Below are 20,793 nucleotides of genomic sequence, written 5' to 3' on the forward strand. Positions count from 1 at the left end.
TAACTACAGCGGATATTGATGACTCAATGGACTCAGTGACAGACGATTCCATTTGTGTCTGGATTAAGTGTTGACTGTCTCGGATCAATCATAATATAGGCCTCTTATTGAGCATAAAAAGCATGTTTAATGTCATTAAATCCTGATCCTTCTTTCCTGGTAGCTTACACATATCTGGCAGCCTGCCTTCGACAATACGAGACAGAAAGACAGTGGGGGAGGGGGGTTATGTTGTTGTTGGTGGTGGTGGCGGTGGTGAGGAGGAGGAGGAGGAGGAGGAGGAGGAGGAGGGAAGGCATGGGTGAACAAGGGGAGATGGGAGAATAAAAAAAAGAAACCTCGGAGGCAATCATTTCTGGCAGAGCGGTGGCGGTCAGTGTGTGTGTGTGTGTTTTCTCTTTTTTTGTGTAATTTCAGACGCTTTGGACGACGCTCAGCGAGGGCCAATAACAGTTTACAGACTGCTGATGTCATCACATTTTGACAAACTTCTCAATCTGGAGTGACCTTCGCGCTGCTCAAACACACTCACCTCTCTCTCTGCATCTACTCTACTCCCCCTCATCTCGGAGCACAAGTCGCCAATAGCAGGGGGTGTTGGGTTTATTACAGGGATTCGAGTACGAGAAATATACCATTTACATAATAGCCTGCTTTTATACAGTAATGAGGAATATAGGCTGTTGGATATCCTCTAAATAAAACTTTGAAAGAAGGCTTTCTGGGGACTACACTAACAAGTCTCTTAAATATATTGGCACTATCTGTGATGTTGAATAAATACATAAAGGAATACATAATTAGCATTAGCTTGTTCCTGCCTGTTTTTATTAAAAATGTAAGACTTCCAATTGTATGTAACGTTATAAAGAGATAATTAAGGGGGGGGGAAAGTTGGCTAAAGTGAATCAAAAGGCATGTTAAAGAAGTGACATTCTACTTCTTACAGCTAATGGTCAGGGTTACCTTCATGGCACCCCTCATGTACATGTGTTGGAGCGCTAGCCAATAGAAGCCTGAGTGTTTCGTAGTGATGTCACTATGTTACTGAAGTAAACAAAGGGGTCCAATGGAGGCGTGTCAGGCAGGGGGGGAGTGTGTGGGAGAGAAACTCACTTTAGATATTAGCCTTTGCAGACCGTTGCCATGCACAAAATCCTATTTAACACACTACAGAAAGGGGAAACCACAAGGAGCATAATATGGCCTCTTTCACTTGTGTGATACTTTAGCTCCCGTAGCTTAACTTACCTATTTCAGCCCAAAGCATGATCTATTATTTAACCCAAAGTTTTAAGCCAAACTAAAATATTAAATGAATGATGTTCTTAATTGTACAAATAGATTTTTACTTCTATCTTTTACCAAGCATGGGCCAACACCGTCTGTTTGCAAATGCTCCTGATTTCAGACAATGCAAATCACCCACCTGTTAGCCCAGGAGCTGCTGTGATGAACCTGTGGAGGAGGCCTCTCTGTTGATACTCACCCCGTCAGTCAGGCCCTGTCCTCGCCAACCCCATCCCCGTCAGACCTCCTCCAAATCTCCCCTTTCCATCCCACCCTCAGCCTCATCCTCCCCCTTCGCCAGAGGCCTTCGCCCTGAGGTCCACCTGACTGACAGCTGTTGATTTGGATCTCTCCATCACGCGGCAGATAAAAGAGGGATTCAGGACTCATTCCTGTTTCCCCCCTGCGCTCCATTCCTGCCTCCAATCCCCGGCGCAAACGCAATTCCCAGACACCGGACATCTACAGGGCCTCCTAATGAAGTCATTCCCAGCACACATGATTGGGTGAGATTGCCACCACTACTGCACCCCCACCACCGTCGCCGCTGCTGCCGCCACGATCCCCGCTCTCAGGTCTCCCATCCCCCCTCTCTACTGAGTGTACTCATGTGGAAACAGCAAGTGGTTGTGTGCATTTTCCCTCTGCATCCATGCCTGTGTGTGGGTGTGTGTGTTTGTACATGTGCCACACGTGTGTGTGTGTGTGTGTGTGTGTGTGTGTGTGTGTGTGTGTGTGTGTGTGTGTGTGTGTGTGTGTGTGTGTGTGTGTGTGTGTGTGTGTGTGTGTGTTCTTAACTAAGCTAACACAGCCTGACTGGCTACTAATTGGATGTCTCCATCGGTAGTTATACACGATGTGGCATTATAGCCGGGAGAAAATCACGTAGGAAAGTGCACCTCCAACACTGTGGTGGAAAATCAGACGGGGATTTTCCTTACAGTAACACATGATGGTGTTGGTACAGGATGTGCTGTTGTAAAATCAATCACGGAGTTATTTCAACCTGTCCATCACTGTCAAAGAAGATGTAATGCTTTCATGAGTGATGATCTAAAAAAAGTAGACAGCTAATGAATCTCTTATAATAAAAACTCTGAAAAAACGTGTGTTTGTAGAGGTCTCGTGCACAGCCTAATGCACATCACAGTGCCTGATAGTTCACTCAGCGACACCTCCTCAGTAGGAATCCTCCAGAGACAACCTGGCTGGCTGTCAGTCGGTGGGTCTGCCACTCAGCGCTAACACGACAGCCCATCCCCGAGTGCCTGTGAACACTCCACAAGCGCCGCCGATCTGACAACACACACAAAAAAGAGTGTTTCTGAAGGTACCCTCCCGTAACGCTCGAAAGGCTTGTTTTAAGTTTTTTTCTGCCGAGGGAGGTGGGCATCGGAGTGAGCATGACTCACGTCTGAATCCCCGTTAGCATGGGGGCTGCGCGATCAAATGGATCAGGTTTTTGGCGCCTTTGAATCCTGATGATGGCTGCACAGGAGCCTCTTAAGAGAGAACCGGATTGATAACAGCCAGCTGTTAAAACTAAAGAACATCTCTGATCTGGAATAGTGAGTGACACCCTTTAGATAAGAGTGAATGAATCACATTATTAATTATTATTTTCCACCAAATCAAAGCTCATTCTCTGATAAGTGTCAATTAATAAGCCGTCCAACATATCATTTGCATGACAATAAATGCACTGCATTATCAATATGCCAACATCATGCATTATTAAAGATGGTCACCATTAGCATAATAATATATTAGCATAATCAAGACCACCATTTGCATGGGAGGTGTTCTTGTAAAGCACACAGAATCTGAATGCATCAGCCAAAGGTGAGGCCAATTTAGTTTATACTACATCTTCATCTTCAGTACAGAGCTTTGGGAATTTTCAGTCACATATTTTTTATTCAATTGATCCATCACTTTATGTAGTGGTGGAAAGTGTTTTAGAAGTTCTACTCAAGCTATTTTATTATTCTACAGATTCAGATTTGACATAAAAACGGTGGTAAAATTCAATAATATATAGGCTAGGCCTAATATACCAATAAGAAGAGCCATTCTTCCTGTTGCAGGCCTGAAAATCCAAACAATGAGCTGAAAGACGCAAAACGCTCCCCTTTCACAACAACGCGGTTCCAGGGCCGGTTCGGAGCTGGAGCTTGAAAAGCACCGTTTTTTCCTGTTCACACCGCAACGGAGCCGCCTCTAAGCTCCGGATTATGGTTCGTTTCAAGCACCAAAAAGTTGTCGGTCTAGGAAACAAGCACTGCATACATCACGCTCACGTCGGAGGTGGGGGCAGGGGAATCAGTTTTTAATGTTATACCATAGTAATTAATGCTGCAAAGCTGGGTATTTTGAGCTTGGCACATGCAGAGGCTAACAACAGCTAGCTCTAACGCCATCGAATAGGACGTATATTTACCTTCTTTCTCCTACGGAATCGTCGTTGATGATGATGATTGTAAATAACTTTTGAATGTAGCATGTAAGGACTGTAAAGTTGTTAGTAAAGTCGTCCCATTTCTTCCATTTCGTTTCGACAGAGCAAAACCAAAACAAGTAGCGCTTCAATACAATCGGTCATTGTTGTTGTTGTCGATGTGATGGGTTTCCGCGCAGTTTGGCTTTATGAAGCAGGCACGTAAACGGTTACGTCATGACGCAAACGATGACGCAATGACGCAGCAGTCGGGCTCTGAGCGGTGTGAACAGAGCAGGAGCTGAACCGAAGAACCGGTTCCGAACCAGAAAAGCTCTAGCACGGAGCTAGAACGGGAAAAGCCTTGGTGTGAAAAGGGGCATAGTGAAATGTTGAGTTGAGGAGTTAAGTTTGGTTTTATGGTTCTTTGTATGTCCACCATTCCATTTTGTTGCGAATTTGAGTCACAGGCAGCACACGCATTATTTTTCACTTAAGAAAACAACCCTGCCGAAGGTCGACGCACTTCGAGTTCCCCTTCAGTTCTCTGGGGGTTCTTCACCTTTAACATACGAGTTGTTGTTCATCGTTACTGAGAAAAAACTGTACATTTTGCACGCATATACTACCACAACAACGGTTAAATGCAAGATGTTGAGTATTTATACTTATGTTGCAGTAAAGGCGTTAAAGGTCAGAAGTGCTTCACCATATTTCCCATATGATTGTCATGTGATTAATTGCAATTGTATGTTAGAATACACAATAGGATTGTTATCATTAAATCAGAAAGATATGGGTTTTCAAGTTATATTCAAAGTGAAGCTATGTGCCCCTGATAAAACAAAGCAAAGGCACTTAGCATGTGTTCTCCTAGTTAAGATTCCCTCTCAGCAGTAATACAATGTTTCTGAGTGTCTGCTGGAAAACAAGTGGAAGGTCAAGAACACGAACAATAGATGTTGATTCCAATTATGTGTAAAGCATTGAACAAGATGCGCTAATGATGGCGTTGTCGTTAGAAAAAAGGTGTTTATGTGCTACTCTCGCAAAGCCTGTGGAACAGTTTATTAGGCAAAGGCTTTATTTCCACAAAGGCTGATAAGACTTCAAATGATTCGGTGAAAAACAGCCCTGGCATCAGCACAGCAAAGCGGCGCGTGTATTTATCTCTCCCGACGCTGGGAGACAATCAAGACAAAGATGATAGCACATTTTGAAATGCAGCACAGAGGCATAATGAGATTGCAGCCACTTCAGGAACAAAACCAGACAAAATGCTTTTTTTTCATAAATGGCTCCTTGTTTTATTCACTCACACCAAAAAAAAGGCCATCGTTTTCAATTAATGAAGCAGGGAATTGAGTCGGGGGTCCTGCGGGATATGGATTAACCATGATGGCTTTAGGGCCCAATCTCACACTGACTCTGCGCTGCGGTCTGCATGGAGGAATTTCTCATTCAAGGCCTCCCCCCTCCCCCCAACACCTCCTCCTACCTCCATCCATCCATTCCTCCTCCTCCTAAGGTGAGTTGCTTCGGCGCGGACCGCTATTAGTGGTGGGGGGAGATAAAACTGTAAGTGTTGCTCCCAATTAGTGCATCAGTGACCGCTCGGTGCCTCCTCCACGGCGAGGCCTGCGAGGAGGGAGGAAGCGAGGGAGGAGGGGGGAGGGAGGGATGACAGGAAAGGAGAGAATGGCATGAAGACGTTGGAATAAAAGAGCGGGTTATAGATAAAGAGAGGATGAAAGGAGAGGAGGGAGTGAAAAAAAATGGCTTAAGCATTCATTTTGAGCGGCGAGACAGGTCCTATTAACATTTAACAGCGTTTGCGCAACTTGGTGTGGAGGTTAGGATGCAAATGAGGAGGAATTAAAACTGGCCAGAGGTTTGTCATTGATGGATTGCAGTCTGGCGCTGCTCACCACTTCCTAGTGTCCATCACACACGATTACTGTATAATTAAACCTTATTTCTGGACTCTCCGCCGCATAATTACTTGTGTGGGAATGTAACCATCATCTAAAAGCTCCGGCAAAATGCTTTAGCATTTACTCTGGCAGGCTCACAGACCAGTGACAGATAGAGCCATCTGATGATCGGCACGAGAACAGTCACTTTTAATAAGAGGTGGAAAAAAAATATTAGGCGACAGTGTGCTGATTATAGGAAAATTAGGCTTTTAAGTGGTAAAGTCCTTTGTGTTATTTGCATAATTTATTCCGGCTTTACCCCCATGTTCAACCACCTCTGGTTTTTTTCTTTCTGCGAGCTGTGGGCAATTTCCTCTCATATTTGAATGGATTGCACATTTAAGACTACTTAAGGAAAATGATCACTTAGCATATTTTAATTGTCGCGCAAAGAGGTGTGAGGCAAAGCTTGTGCAACGAGGGCCCTTTAAAGTGAAGGGGACACAGTGGTGTTGGGGTAGATAACCCCGGGGTGCACACAGACACTGACTCACACACACTAGGAATAAACCTTTAAATTACACTTAAATTAAAAAAAACTTTCCATGAAAATCTGCTCCCTGATTTGTATAATAACTTCAGTGATATTTCCTGTATAATTTCCCCTGCTGAGTATTTCCGAGACCAACTGCAGCTTTGTGAATACGGGTTATTTACAGAGCAGCTTGATATAAAGCAAAAAAAAAACATCTTCTTACTACCAACTCGGATTGAAAATAACATCTTTAAATGTGATGGACAAAAAGAGCGTGTCACAGATTATTTCTGATCATGGCTGTAGCTTGTTTCAAAGTGGGAAAATAAAGAAAACAGCAGCCCTCGATGCTCTGTAACCTCTTGTGAGGCGTTTGAGTTTCCACGGATAATTATAGAGGCTATACAGCAGCTTCCCACACCTCACTGCCAGCTATATAATGATACCGTGGAAACGCAGTGGGCTAATGCACATCATTTTCATTAAGAGTACTCACATAATCCAAATTCTTTGTGATGGAAAAAGATAATTAATGCTTTAATGTTTTGGTCTTGCCACTCTTACCAGCAAGAGAAATGAATTGTTACATTTTAATGAGCGAGGCGACAGCGCCGGCTTCGTGCGCAACACGGATGATTTTATAATTGCACACAAGGGTGACTAACTCAAGGCTCATTAAGACCATTTTTCAGCTGGGCTATTTTTTGGCAGGGCAATACATACACTTTACTACTGATAAATAAATTCTGTAATTAATCTTCAGACGTTAATGTGACATAAAATATAAAAAAAGACAAGATATAATCTCCCAAGAAAATGTCTTTAATGAATCGTTTGTTGCTGCTTGTACCTAAGATTACATGAAAATACATTGACTGCAAGTATGGCAACATATTCACACATATAAACAAGTGGTGCATTTGTATTGTATGTATAGGTATGTACAACAGAAACACGTTACACTCTGGTTTAAAGTTGTGCAAGTGTGTTATATATACTAACAATTTATAAAATTCAACACACTAAATAAAAAAAAGAAGAGTGTGCCCACGTATATACACATTCACACGCACACAACCACAGTAGTTCACAAAAGATTAAAGCAAATGTATCGGATTATACATTTCCGGGTCACCTTTAGGGCGACTCTTCCCTCCTCACAAATCGCTTGTGAGTGTAATCAGGTGTGTGTGTGTGTGTGTGTGTGTTACCTATAGCTCCATCTCACACAAACACACACTGCAGCCTGCGGGTGCACCATCAGCTAAATGTTTTGAGTACAGTCGTCTGAGGTAGACTGCGCAAAACTTTGTTGTTATTCTCTCCACTTTACTTTTTTTTTTCAATGCTTTTTCTGACATTTGGAAAGACGTTATATGTTTTGTAGCCATGAGGTAGCTTTAAAGAAGAACTCTTAAGGAAAGGGTTTGAAAAAAAGAGAGGTAAAAGCTAGATTTAAAACACAACGAGACAAAAGAAAGGGCCACAAAACACGTATAACAAGCGCAGCGTTGACCGGTGTTTCAAGTCGTTTGTACGGGGGGGAGGAGTGTGTGCTGTTGTTGTGTGCTCTGAAGTGCATTAGTAGGTTTTTCTGTCTAAAGGGACTCTCTCTCCAGAGGATTTGCTGACAGAAGGAATTCTGGTACAGATTGTTTTGAGGGTGCTTTTCTGACGGACCACTCTGCTTTCCCCTTGTGCTGCCGCCACGCTGCCTGGCTGTCTTTCCTTCCCGTCAATTTTGCTGATGCTCAGCAGAACTCTCTCCTCCCCCCCCCCCCCCCCCCCCCCCCCCTCCACATCAGGTGCTGCACTGACGCAGACATAGCAACACAGAGCAGGCCTAGACATACAGTAAGTACTTATATTCAAACAAAAAAAGAGAGACGGATTTACAATAAAAAACTGATGATGAATGAAATCTCCTTCAGGATAAATACCGGACAGACAAAGCAAATACATTTCAACCAAACAATATTACACAGAATGCTTTAGTGCACGTACATTACACTAGCTTAAGGACTCCTGTGTGGCAGCAGTGGAGCTAAAGGACAGCTTCTTACACAAGGAAGGGAAAAAAATACATTCCAACACAATGGGCGACAGATAACCTTCAGGGATGAAGGACTTTAAGACCACAATTCCTCACTCATGTTACAAAGCTTTCCACTCAACTGAAGTGTGTATCCAAATGCATTTAGGTGCCAATAAATTATGTTTCAATTAGTCTTCGATGGTCAGTTTGGATATTTGATTTAAATGTTCTGAATGATTCAAAGAGTGTCCACGTGTTTTGTTGGACAATAACATTACAGAGATGTCAATCAATCAGAGTTGCTATTATGAAATTAGATTTCACCTTCAGCAATTTCACCTCTACTTTTCCCCTTGAAGGCAACAGATGAGCTTTTAACTACAGTATCTTCCTGACTTCCTGGAGTAATGTAGTTCAAATCACAAACATTTCAGAAGAAAGCAAATATGTGTATTCCCTAAAATGTCGATCTTTATATTTTTTGGAGATGTTTTAGCATCAGGTTCCTCCATGTCAAATAATACGTCTCCCCTCGCTGACAAGACAGAAGTTAGCTAAACTGATGGAGCCTCCAGCAAAGCCTGCTAACGCCTAGCATCGCATAATATAAACAATGTTGATTATGGTTGTTTTGAATAAATATACAACGACATTGACCCGACACCTGATTTCTCCTAAAACCCCAAAACCAGACAGATTTTAGTTTTTTTTAAGCGATGAAAATAAGCTTCAGGATTGGTCAAGTAGAAACAGGTTACTAAAGCACCTGCTGTGAGAAAAGAAAAAGGACATGTCTTTACTCACTATTGATTATGTTCCATTGTTCCAGAAAATATTCAGTACATTCATCGTCACCTCTTTGCTATTTATAATAGCCAGTCGAGGTAAACCTAACACTGCTTCGCTAAACATAAACCCCCTCGGATTCTCCTCTCAGGTCTTAGTGCTTTGCGTCAAGAAATCTTGAGGTACTGTACAATTGACAAACGCTTTCCTGAGTTTTGTTTGTTACGCTTGTTTTTTTAGCAGACACAGGAGAGATAAGTGCGCGTCAGGGCCCAGACTACTGCCGCCCTGATGGATTACTGCTCTTAGCAAGACAATAAAGAATGATTGACCACCACCAATGGCAACTGTCAATCTGTTTTTCAGACTCACCTCTGGAGTTTTAAAGCTCTTAATAATCGTCAGCTCATGCCATGAATGTAGATTGTGAGGCAAATAAACAAAGAAAGAAAATCAGAAAGCACCACTTCAGGCACTTGGATAGCCAACTGAATGTCAAGAACAGGAACGTAACGATATATTTACACAGACACTGGGGCGTCTCTTCTCAAGCCAACTTGCTTGCAATGTGTAAACAATGCCTGGCTTTCTGGAGTGTCAAGCAATTAAATTAAAACTCTTGCTCATTAACTGTAAAACTGCCAGTTGTCTCATCAAACCAGGTCTCTGGGTCGTCTAAACCCTGCTTGTGAGAACTCAGTGAGCTTGTGTTGGCCTTCTGTGTGCCTTTCCCTCCAGCACAATACTTCTGCCCTGAGGGGAGGAATTGTGTTTGCCTCTTTTTCTCAAGGGCGGAATCTTTCTTTTCACTGGCTGCAGCCGAACATTTTGTTCCACTCAGTGTACGTGTCAATCTCTTTCTGTGATATACTGGCTTGGAATTTACAAAAGACACTCTCAAAGTCCTGGTAGGTGAGGGGCCGGACCTGTCCCCGGGGCATCATACCCGACATGTCCATGCCTTGTGCGGAGACGTGTAACAGTCCCACGAGGGCCTCCTGGCATAGCCGGGCCACGTCCAGTCCGGAGAAGCCCTCGGTGCGCTGGACCAGCAGCGCCAGCTCCTCCACGCTCAGGCAGTATTTGTGCTGAGATTGAGCCAGGAGCTGGCCCACGATGTGGTGGCGGGCTGCGCCGTCTGGCAGGGGCACGAGGACCCTGCGGCCAAAGTACCTGCGCAACCCTTCATCCATGTCCTGGGGTCGGCTTGTGGAGCAGACCACCAAGACTTGGTTGCCTCCGTCCTCGCCTGAGCCCATGAGCAGGGAGTCCAGCTGGGCAAGGAGCTCCCCCTTCAGCCGGTTGATTGGACTCTCCTCGCTGAGGTGTGCTGACAGCAGCATGTCCACTTCACTGATGAACAGAACGGAGGGCTGCCGGCAGCGCGCCACCAGGAAGGACGCCCGGATGATTTTCTCTCCCTCTGCCAGCCACTTGGTGGCCAGCGTGGAGCCGTTGAGCTGGAGGAACGGGGCCCCGAGCTGGCTGGCCAGGCAGCGACCCAGCAACGTCCTGCCACTGCCCCTTGGGCCAAACAGCAACACGCAACGGGGGGCGGGGCCTAAACTGCTGAACATGTCCGGGCGCAGAATGGGCCAGAGGACCTCTTCCTTCAGGGTTGCCTTGGCTAGTTCTAGTCCTGCAATGTCGCTCCAATCCACCGGGGGCCCCTGCTGAACGATCTCAGAGGTCACCATGTCCAGGAGGTGAGGGTCACTGGTTTTTAGCTGCTCTTCAGCAGGCCGGGAGGATGAAGATGAGGAGGAGGAGGTAGTCCCTGGTGCTGAGTGGGAGAGGTGGAGGCGGTGATCCTCGGCACCTTGCTCACTGAGGGAGGGGGAGGTGAAGCTGCCGAGGGAATCCGTTGAGCGGGAACCCCCTAGGGTGGAGGTTACGTAGGCCGGTGGAGTCAGTGGCCCACCTGCTGCCTGGCTGCTGTACTTCCTCTGCTCAGAGGACATTGTGGACTGCTTCTGGGGATTAAAAGGCTTTTCAGGACCCCTGTCGAATCCACTGTTGGAGCCTCCGTTGGCGCTGCTGCTGTCAGCTATCCGGTACATGGGGCTCTCAGCGGAGCTCCGAGCCTGGCCATAGCCAAAGTTACCGTAAGAGTCCATCTCTCCTTGGCCTGCCATGTAGAAGGCTTTTCTCTTCAGTGAGTTGGAGGAGCTACTGTTAAGAGGGGTGGGGGCAATTGGGGTCAGGTTGTGGCTCTGGTATGGGTATCCAGGTAAAGTGGAAGAGGGGGGAAGGGGTGTAGGGGCAGCGATGCCTGGGGGGAGGTACGATGATGGAGGGGGGGCTCCTCCAGGGCTGTATCCCGGCCCAACGGAGCTCTGGGCCGGGTAGCCTGCTGGGGGGTAATTATAACTAGACAAGTTGGGGGACCCTCCGTTGTACGCTGGGACTAAAGTGGGGTGGGAGGGCGGAGGGGGTGGCTGCAGGAGCCCAGAGCTGTGCAGCGGAGAGGGGAGTGTTGGGGTGGGGGCCGACTGGGAGCTGTAACTACTGTGTAGGTAGGAGCTGCTGTACGGGGGGCCGTATTCCTGAGAGGCCATGGAGGATGAGTGGAGCGCCGTGGCAGAGTGGCTCCCACAGCTGCTGCTGGAGTAGCTGGGCTCGCTCAGGGTGCTGGAGGCCAGGCCCGGGGAGCTGCACATGCCGGACACCACCTCTGAGGCCGCCGCCACGCCCCCCTTTCTGATGGAGACCCCCTCTGGGATGCAGCTCATGGGGTAGACACCATCCTGCCAGGGCTCGGATTCACCTTTCCGTCCGTTCATCACTCCCGGGATCTCTGAATAGGAGCCCGGCATCTCCAGGATACCGGAATACTTCTCGGCATACTTCTTGAGCAGGTTGGAGGCGGTGAGGGCGGAAATGTCGTCGTTGGCCCAGGCGTACTGGTAGGAGGCAGAGCGCTGCAGGTGGCCGGGCACCGCCCTGTAGGCCTCAGCCTTGTGGGCCGGCGAGCGCGTGGTGGAGGAGATGTCGAAATGCTGTTCGGCCCACTGGCTGTGCTCGGGGGTCCACTGCATCTTTAAGCCTGAGAGAAACAGAGACATAGACATCAACATGTGAACACATTGACACAATAATTAAAATGACAACACCTTCAAATTGCCTAGGATGGTCAATTAAACAGGTGATACTCATCTGGTGTTTTCTTTCTTTCTTTCTTACTGATACATATCATGAGATAATTTCATGTCCATCAGCACATTAATTACTCATTTCTACAGGCCATAAGAAGCACAGAGTGTGTTGTGGTGTACAGAGGCTTGTGGGATGGCAGCCTAATGCACCCCGGCCAGACCAATAAGACAGAGGCATTGAGGGTCACTCTATAATCCCCAGCTCATCTGAGGTGGCTGGAGATGGGTTTGAAAATGCGCCTTGGCGAGTACCACAAAGCAACACACACACACACCCATACACATCCACCCCCCTCTGTTCGTGGTGCTTTCATCGAGCACACACACACACACACACACACACACACACACACACACACACACACACACACACACACACACACACACACACACACACACAGGCATTTAAAAAAAAAAAACTATCTCTGCCTGCACTCAGGCGTGCTGACGTGCACGCGCGCACACACACACGCATGCTCACATCCACTGACCCAGACGGACAAACACAGGCACGCACACAGGAGCTGTAGCGAGCAATGAATTACAACACATTGTGTCTCAAGCTTAGTTCCTGTCTGCACAGCTCCACCTTGACCTCCTCCCTCTCTGCCGTTCTCTTTACCTCTCTGTCTGCCTCTCTTCATGCCTCCCTGCTGCCTTGTCTTTGCTGTTTTTGTCGTCCATTTTCCACCTCCCCTCTTTCCCTTTACCTCCTTTTATTCTGACTCCATCCATTTCGATATATATCTCTCCCTTTCATTCCCCTTTCTTCTCGGCCACCCCTCCTCTTATTTACTCCCTCTGTGCTTGCTGCGCCTCCTCCCCTCCCTCCTTCCCTTGCTCCATCTCATCTCAGACACACTCACCTGGCTCTCCCCGTTATTGCCTCGGGAGGCTTGAGAGCCACTATTTCCTTTAATCCCAGCCAATGCCATCTGCAAACACTGACAGTCACACAGCGACTCCATCGTTGTCTCACTATCAAAGCCGTGGCGCTATCAAAGGCTGGACGGGGCGTAATCACAGCAGCCGCACGGCAGATTGAACCCTGTTTGATTTGACTTAGTGCACACAAATAAAGGATAATATCGGTGTCATTTAGGCTGCTTCCCCTGACTTATTGACTGGCTGCGGTTGCATGTAGAGCTCCACAGTCGGGGGTCTTGTGAGCAATGCCTCCTTCAGAATTGGTTTGTGTGTGTGTGTGCGCTTGTGTGACTAAAGCAGGCATGCACAATAAAATCCATTCATAGGGAAGCAAATCTTCCCTTCCTCCCATCCATTTATCCAACTGCAACACACACAAACACGTTCACACTGCCTTGCTCTCTTTTTCCAAGGCCCTGTGTTTGTTTGGTAACAACACAGAGAGGGAGGGGGAAATCCCCAGACCCCTATTTCCTCTCTGCTTCTCCTCTCTAGCCATCTCTCGGCAGACGCCAGTGGCTAATTAGCAGAATGGCGATCTGCTAATTGTGTTAATTTACAACATTTTAGCCGAGGGGAGTCTAGAAGGGGCTGGCATGCCTGTCACCTCCCAGTGTAGCGAGCAGGGAACGCCTCAGACAAAGCGCTAAGCGGAGGAAAGTTTTGTATTAGCTGGGAGGCTCCTCTAATATTGAAAAAACATTAAGTGGAAGCAGCGCTATAAAAGGGCAGTATTTCAAGTAGAAAATTACAAGGCAGGCATACTGGACAAAATGAGAGGAAATGAGGCACAATAAAGGTTCCACAATCCTGTGTAAATAATTATATTTTAATGTGCTTTTAAAGGATTGTATTCTCAGGATATGTTTGATTATTTCTTCGGTAGGCACTAGCAAAATGCTTGCTTGGCAGTGCACATGAAATCTCTATTATTTCTATATTATCACACTAATATGTATCAGAGGATAGAGAGGAGACAGTGGAAGAATGGTGGCTGGAGACCAGATTGAGCCACTTTCTACATAAGTATATAGTCTTGTAGGCCTGCTATGAAACTCCTTGAAGCAGCAACAAAGTGTCTTGATTCTGCTGTAGAAATACCCACCATTCTTACATCGTTTAACGGAGCATTCAGCAATCTAATTCTATTGACCACCACTAGTGATCAAGGTATTATGGGAATGTGGCCAAGCACTTCACCTTGGCCTTTTCTGGCTCTCTCTAATGTTTGATATAGCAGTTACTACCAGGTCTGGTATTCCTAATGCTCTCTTTGTGACAGAGGTGCCATTTGACTGCCGCTAACACAAGAGCAATATCAGTCAAAAATAGTCAAATAAAGCGTTTTCTTTTTTTAAACAGGCTGGTTCAGAGCGTTGTTTCTGTAGTATGCTAAATTTAGTATTTGGGAAATTCAACATTTGGGGTTTAAAGACAATAATGAGTTGATTTGGCGCATCTCTTGGGAGAAATTAAAAGCTGCACTGAAAATATTATGACGTGTTAAGATGGATGTGTGTTTGCGTTGTCATGATGTATTGTTCTATTTTAAGTGTCAGATTCTGGTTGAACTTTTCAGTGCAGGGAGGCGTTAAGAGACACGGATGGAGATTAAAAAATTCAACGTGGGAGGGGGGGGGGGGTGCTTGACTAGGCCAAGAGAGAGAATGCTGTGGCAGAAAAGGGGGGTTGGGGGCCGAAAAACAAATAAAGCAAGCCTTGTGAATCCCACACACTCTTCTCCCCATAGTTTGACACTCCATCAAACCGCGTTATGTCCTCCATTTAAAGAAACACGGGTCTTTCTAATTCCATCATTAATAAAGATAACATATATAAAAGAGTGTGTCAGCCTCCATCAGGGCTTTCATCTCTTCTATAATGAGGTTAATGCAGGGACGCAGTGATTACCCCAGCAATGCAAATGAAGGCCAAATGATAACTTGCACTATTTAAATAAGGTAATAGCGATTACTCTACGTTATTCAAATGAGGACGGATACTTTGAACTGAGCGCTTTGAACTCGCTGCTCCTTCTCCAAAACATATGAAAGGGATGGAGGAGGATTGACTTTGGAATCTTTCAGTGTGTATCCTCTAATTCAACGTGATGTAAACCAAGGGCAATGAGCAAAGTCACTTAATGTGCGCTGCAGGATGGGCGGGGTCCACTCGGAAAATGCTTAAGGTAGGCTCGACTTACAGATACTCATTTTGAAAGACCTTGAAAGTCATTTAAAAGTCCTTGGATTCATTGTCAGAGGGAAACACTTGAAAGGAAACAATAAAATGACACCTTTCCATTATTTTATGTATATTTTAATACATTTAACAACACATTAATTTCCCAAAACTTTCAAGGCCCTCTTCCTATTTCAAATATGAAAAGGATTCAGTGGAGCCCAATTTGCTTTATACTAAAATGTGTGTTAGCCTTCATCAGTGTGATTACATGCACAGACAGTTAAAAGACCTTTCTCTCGGGTAGCTGAATTATTTTCGATTCATTCTTTTTATTTGCTGCACCTCAATGGAGCTTTCAGCGCAGCCCTTATTTGGTTTCCCCCCTCAATCTTTCAAGGGTTTAAAGGGCCGGGGGGAAATGTGCAAAGAATTTGGATGGACACATGCGGTAAGAAAAAGAGCAAGTGTGTGTAGCGGAGAAAGCAGAGAGAGAGATCAGGCACTCAAACAGAAATATTCTCCACCTTCTGAAGCGTCAAGTCTGCCAGCGCATTTTTTTCCTCTCATCCAGCCTCCACATAGAGAAGCCTAATCATTCTCATTACACTCGGCGTCCATCTGCATCAACAGAGCTGCCTATTACGGAGCGCGTGTGTGTGTGCAGTAAACAGCTCTTTAGAGAGAACTAATGAGCTCTTTTAAGTCTGTCCGCTGTGTGATTCTGCAAGCGGGGTGTCAGAGCAAACTGCCCATTTTGGTAACGTCATAATTAAGCCATGTGTGGAAAAAGAGATGTACAAGTTCCCAAGCCCACACACACACACACACACACACACACACACACACACACACACACACACACACACACACACACACACACACACACACACACACACACACACACACACACACACACACACACACACACACACACACACACACACACACACACACACACACACACACACACACACACACACACACACACACACGCGAGACGCACAAAAGCATGCCCTTCTTTGTCAGTCTAAAACAAACAGACACTGAATACCTTCAAAAACAAACTATCATGTCATATTTTATATAAACCTGCCTCCGACTGAGTGTAGGAGGAGAAGACAAGTGATAGCTCCATCAAAAGAGACCTGTTTTTACACACCACCGGGGAAATCTAACCAGTTACACAAATCCTTATCAAATACACCAGAGGGCATCTTTTAACCTCTAAATCTCAAGCGCTGATCACGCGCTGTGTGTGTCTGTATGTTTCACGAGTGTGTGTATTCTCACGTGCGCGGGCCTTGTGTGTGTTTGACAACCTCCGGATCGCCTTGTTAATGAGTCCAGCACACTGTGACTAAGCCACGGGCTACGCTGTATTGGCACACAACCTACAGTACAGAGTCAAATAATGTGATTAGGTCCTCCAAAAGGCAATTAATTAGGAAATTAGTCATGAGCTGGTGTCACACGCACATAATCAAAACTCACGCTGCGACGCGTCCTCTTCAGAGCAACAGTCACCCGACAACACTTTGAGACTAAAAGAGTAATACATAAAGACAAATGTGCACAACTAAATACCTTTCCTCAGACAACAAAACTGCTCTCCAAGCCAACATTTTCATCTGAAAACAACCAGAATCCGCGTCTTTGAAGCAGGCGATTCAAGCGCAGCCACAGCTTACCATTACATCGTCGCAAAGCAACAACAACAACAACAGATAAGGGAGTAAACAGAGCGAGTTCAAAGTCTAGACGTGGAGCAGTGACCGGGAGAGATGAGCTGTCACTAACTCAAAGACAGTAAGGGGGGAAGAGAGATCGCTGTAAAGATGACAGCTCTGAGCCGCCATATAAGGATATTTGACAAATGACAGCATCTTTTTAAGAAAATCAAATATTCATTTTAATCTGCGATCTTTGACCTCAAGCGAAGTTATCGCTGCTCCGACCATCAAACTTTCAAACGTCTTTGTGGAGCATTTCTGGTATGTAAAAATATTAGGGTATATTTAATGATGAATCTAAATTTAGCTCGCAGAAGAAGTATAAATCTCCCGACTGTATTCCAGAGGCGTATCATCATCGCCCCTGCCTGCCACTATCAGATCTTGCTGCGAGCTGTATAAATTGACACTGTCTAAATTTCCTTTTACTAGACAGACTATTGAATGGGTGGGTTAAATGGGTAGGGCGCAGTTAAACAAATGCTCCGGATCAAGGAAATTGTGCGTGGCTTCTTTTGTCATTCAGAGAGGAAATTGAGAGATATTCGACGGGGGCTCGGAGCCGCTAACGCATGGCATTCATCTATAATGCACTCGGCCTGTCCGTCAGCTACTCCATTTCCTGTGACTAGCGCAGCGTGCCTAATCACCCGGCTCCACGCGGGGTTCCTTCCTCAAAGACAGCACACACACACACACAGGCACGGTCACACAGGCAGGAATGAAGACACACACACATGCAGGACACTCAAACACGCTTCAGCCCGCTGAGGCAAACAGATTATTCTTATCTGGGGAGGAAAACATCTGTAAAGACGCTCAGCATCACTGTGCCGGGACAAATCCACACATATATCATCAGTGTGGAGAAACACACATCTGTCCTGTGGGAAGTGAAGTGTGATCGTAGACTTCAGGAAATGACTGTACATGATGTTTCTTTCTTTCTTGTTTGAACCAAACTGTGTCTTGTATGTTGCCAACACACAAGACATGTTGAATTAATTGATCAAACAAAGTCACTTGTAATCATTTGTATTGTACAGCCCAGGCCTCATTTACTAAGGGTTTATATATAATTGTTTAACACATCAAATAATCTCTTAATTCTATTTTCAAATCTAAAAAGCATTAACAATTTATTAACGTATAAAGCCATTAGTAGTCACAACCTATGAAGCCCTACTAATGCATAGTTAATTAAGGGTTTTAAGCTGTAGCTAATGGCTTAATTAGGTTAATAGTTCCTATCCATAAAGATTTATAAACAATTGAACATTAAGGGATACTCAATGAATCATCATTTATGTTTTATAAGTTGTTCTTATATCATTATTATGTTGGAATATTAGTGTTTAGTCCATATAACTGATCTGGAACAACTTTTAAACCCTTATTCAAGCTTATTTAATGTTTAATAAATTGTTTAATTCAATTATAAAGCTGTATCCTTAAAATATGGCTAGCTGAAGTTGCCAGTAGTCCAACTCTTCTTACTTTGTTAGACAAATAAATAAGTTTAAGACTATCATCCGCCTACACTGGTGTCAATTAAAGCTCTACTGTCCTTGTGTGTCCGGTGACACCCCCCCTGCTGTACCCCTACCTGAGGGTCTCAGAGTGGCCCTGAGGTTAACATGGGCCACATACTATCAATACCGCTCTGAAGCCCAGATCCATACATGTGAACCAGCCGCACTTTGTTTACCTGTGTGCTCAGTAATTAAAATAGATTTCTGAGCGGGGGCCTAATCCTTTTAGAAATGACATCGATCTGAAAGCTTCGGTGTAACTTTGTTGCATTTATTTTTATATCCCCGCCCATTCTCTCGAGCAGTGTTCCCCTTTTTGATGGAAACTTCGGAAAGTCCTCGACATGGAGGACGTCATTTAGCGCCAGGCGGGGGGGGGGGGGGGAAGGGGTCCGCAGGAGAGGGGTGTCAGGTGGAGATAATAGAGAGGAAGCCTCTAACCTCGCTTAAAGCTGTCTGTCTTCGTAAATAAAATGAGATAATTATTGAGTGAACAACATTATACGCCGACGACACACTCTTTCTTCCACCCCCCCGCTGCCGGCGCAGTTGTAAATCTCAACAAACACGGTGCTTTTGGACATTAAGTGCTCACTAAGCACAGTGGATGCATCATATTTCAAGAGCAGGCGTTGTGTGGGTGAGGAGCTGGGGAAAATGGAGTGTAATGGTTATCCATTATCTTATACGGCAACGGCGGCAATGATCATTTTCAAGTGACTCATTTCTGGAAGTACCTATCTATTGGCCACTTCGAGGGAAGACTTTGATGGCTAATCCAAAACAACTATTCAGAGGTCATTTACCGCTGCAGCGCCGAGACACTCTGCACAAGAGAACGCTCCAGCCTCCCTCATTATTCAAATACGATCCTCAGGAAGATCCACATCACAAACAGCGGCGCCGCAGCCCCGGAGTGGGCGATTACCTACACAGCACACTGCGGTCCAGAGTGGAAGCATTAACATCAACAAATGAATATATCACAATCCAAGTAAGAGTTAGAAAGCACAAGAGATATTTGCCACGGGAATTAAATAGTGATACTGGAGTGTGTGTTAACATATCAATGATAGCACTTGTGGAAAAGCTTCAGAAGATATGTAAGATAACTTTTATATTATTCAATCGTATTGTGTTTTTTCCACGGTAGATGTATTTTAAGAAGTGTAGGTGTGATGTTTGTTTGTGTGGTCTCGGCTCCACATGAATGGTTACTTAACACCACGTTGATTTTCCCTCAGCAGTTAGAGGAAAACCAGCCGATGCTCAATGATGCATCACCGTGTTTGTTGCCGCCAGGCTGTGTGTACGTGTGCATATTCTGTGTGTGTGGGTGTGTGTGTGTGTTATCATCGCTGGCACGTAGACAGACAGCCCAGGAGTGACTGCCGGAGTGTCACCATCTGTGGATGCATTTGTGTCTGTCTGCACAAGGCTGAGTGTGTATCAGTGTGTATGTGGGTTTATGTGTGTGTGGGAGGATTGGAGAGGGGGGGGGGGTGTGTGTGTGTGTGTGTGTGTGTGTGTGTGTGTGTGTGTGTGTGTGTGTGTGTGTGTGTGTGTGTGTGTGTGTGTGTGTGTGTGTGTGTGTGTGTGTGTGTGTGTGTGTGTGTGTGTGTGTGTGTGTGTGTGTGTGTGTGTGTGTGTGCAGTCAGACAGTACACTAGACCACAGCTCCATAGTTTGCTACTTCAACAACAGCATGCCAACTCGGTGCCAAATGTTAAAAACTATCAATTTCAACAAGAAATATTTTTTTGATAAGTATTCTTCAAAAAAGTTAATCTAAAATGTTTACAAATATTTGGAATTTTTTATTTATATTAAATGGAATCCAACCAAGTTTTAAAATGTTGATTCCACTAACAGGTGTTACAAGTAAAATAAAAACGTTTTTAAGCAGTAAATGACTCATTGAGAAATTCTTGGCAAGCATGCCAGATTAAAGTTGAGCAGCAGTTGGTGGAGATTAACGCCCGCAGTGAGTGGCACAGTGCGAAAGTGTGTGTGTATGTTGTTGTGCGCGACCTGTGGTGTGTGTGTGGATTACTGAGGAGGGCCTGGCTGGGATAACCTCTACCCCCAGCCTGTGAACTCGCAGGATCCTTCACGGTGCATGTTGGAAGCGTCAAATCCTGCACGCTTCGTATAGATTCTGGGAAGATCTGCCAACTCGCTCAAACTTACTGTGGCCCCAAAAAATATGAAGCAGACTCTCCTACTTAAAAATGGGCAGGAGGGGGGGGAAGGGGGCCTCGTTAAT

General features: G+C 45.4%; 1 protein-coding gene across 1 annotated transcript in view; it reads right to left on the bottom strand.

The window, feature by feature from the left end:
- Positions 1–7,967: 7,967 nt before the first annotated feature.
- Positions 7,968–20,793, bottom strand: part of LOC307033812 (fidgetin-like) — a gene marked incomplete at its 5' end in the record, with an annotated part of 28,436 nt that continues 15,610 nt past the window's right edge. The window contains 1 exon segment of the mRNA XM_079672444.1: positions 7,968–12,045. Within this exon segment, the coding sequence (XP_079528570.1) occupies positions 9,806–12,045 (2,240 nt within the window). The 3' untranslated portion in view covers positions 7,968–9,805.

The sequence above is a fragment of the Notothenia rossii genome (genome assembly GCF_949606895.1).
Source record: "Notothenia rossii genome assembly, chromosome: 3".
NCBI classification, from domain to species: domain Eukaryota; kingdom Metazoa; phylum Chordata; class Actinopteri; order Perciformes; family Nototheniidae; genus Notothenia; species Notothenia rossii.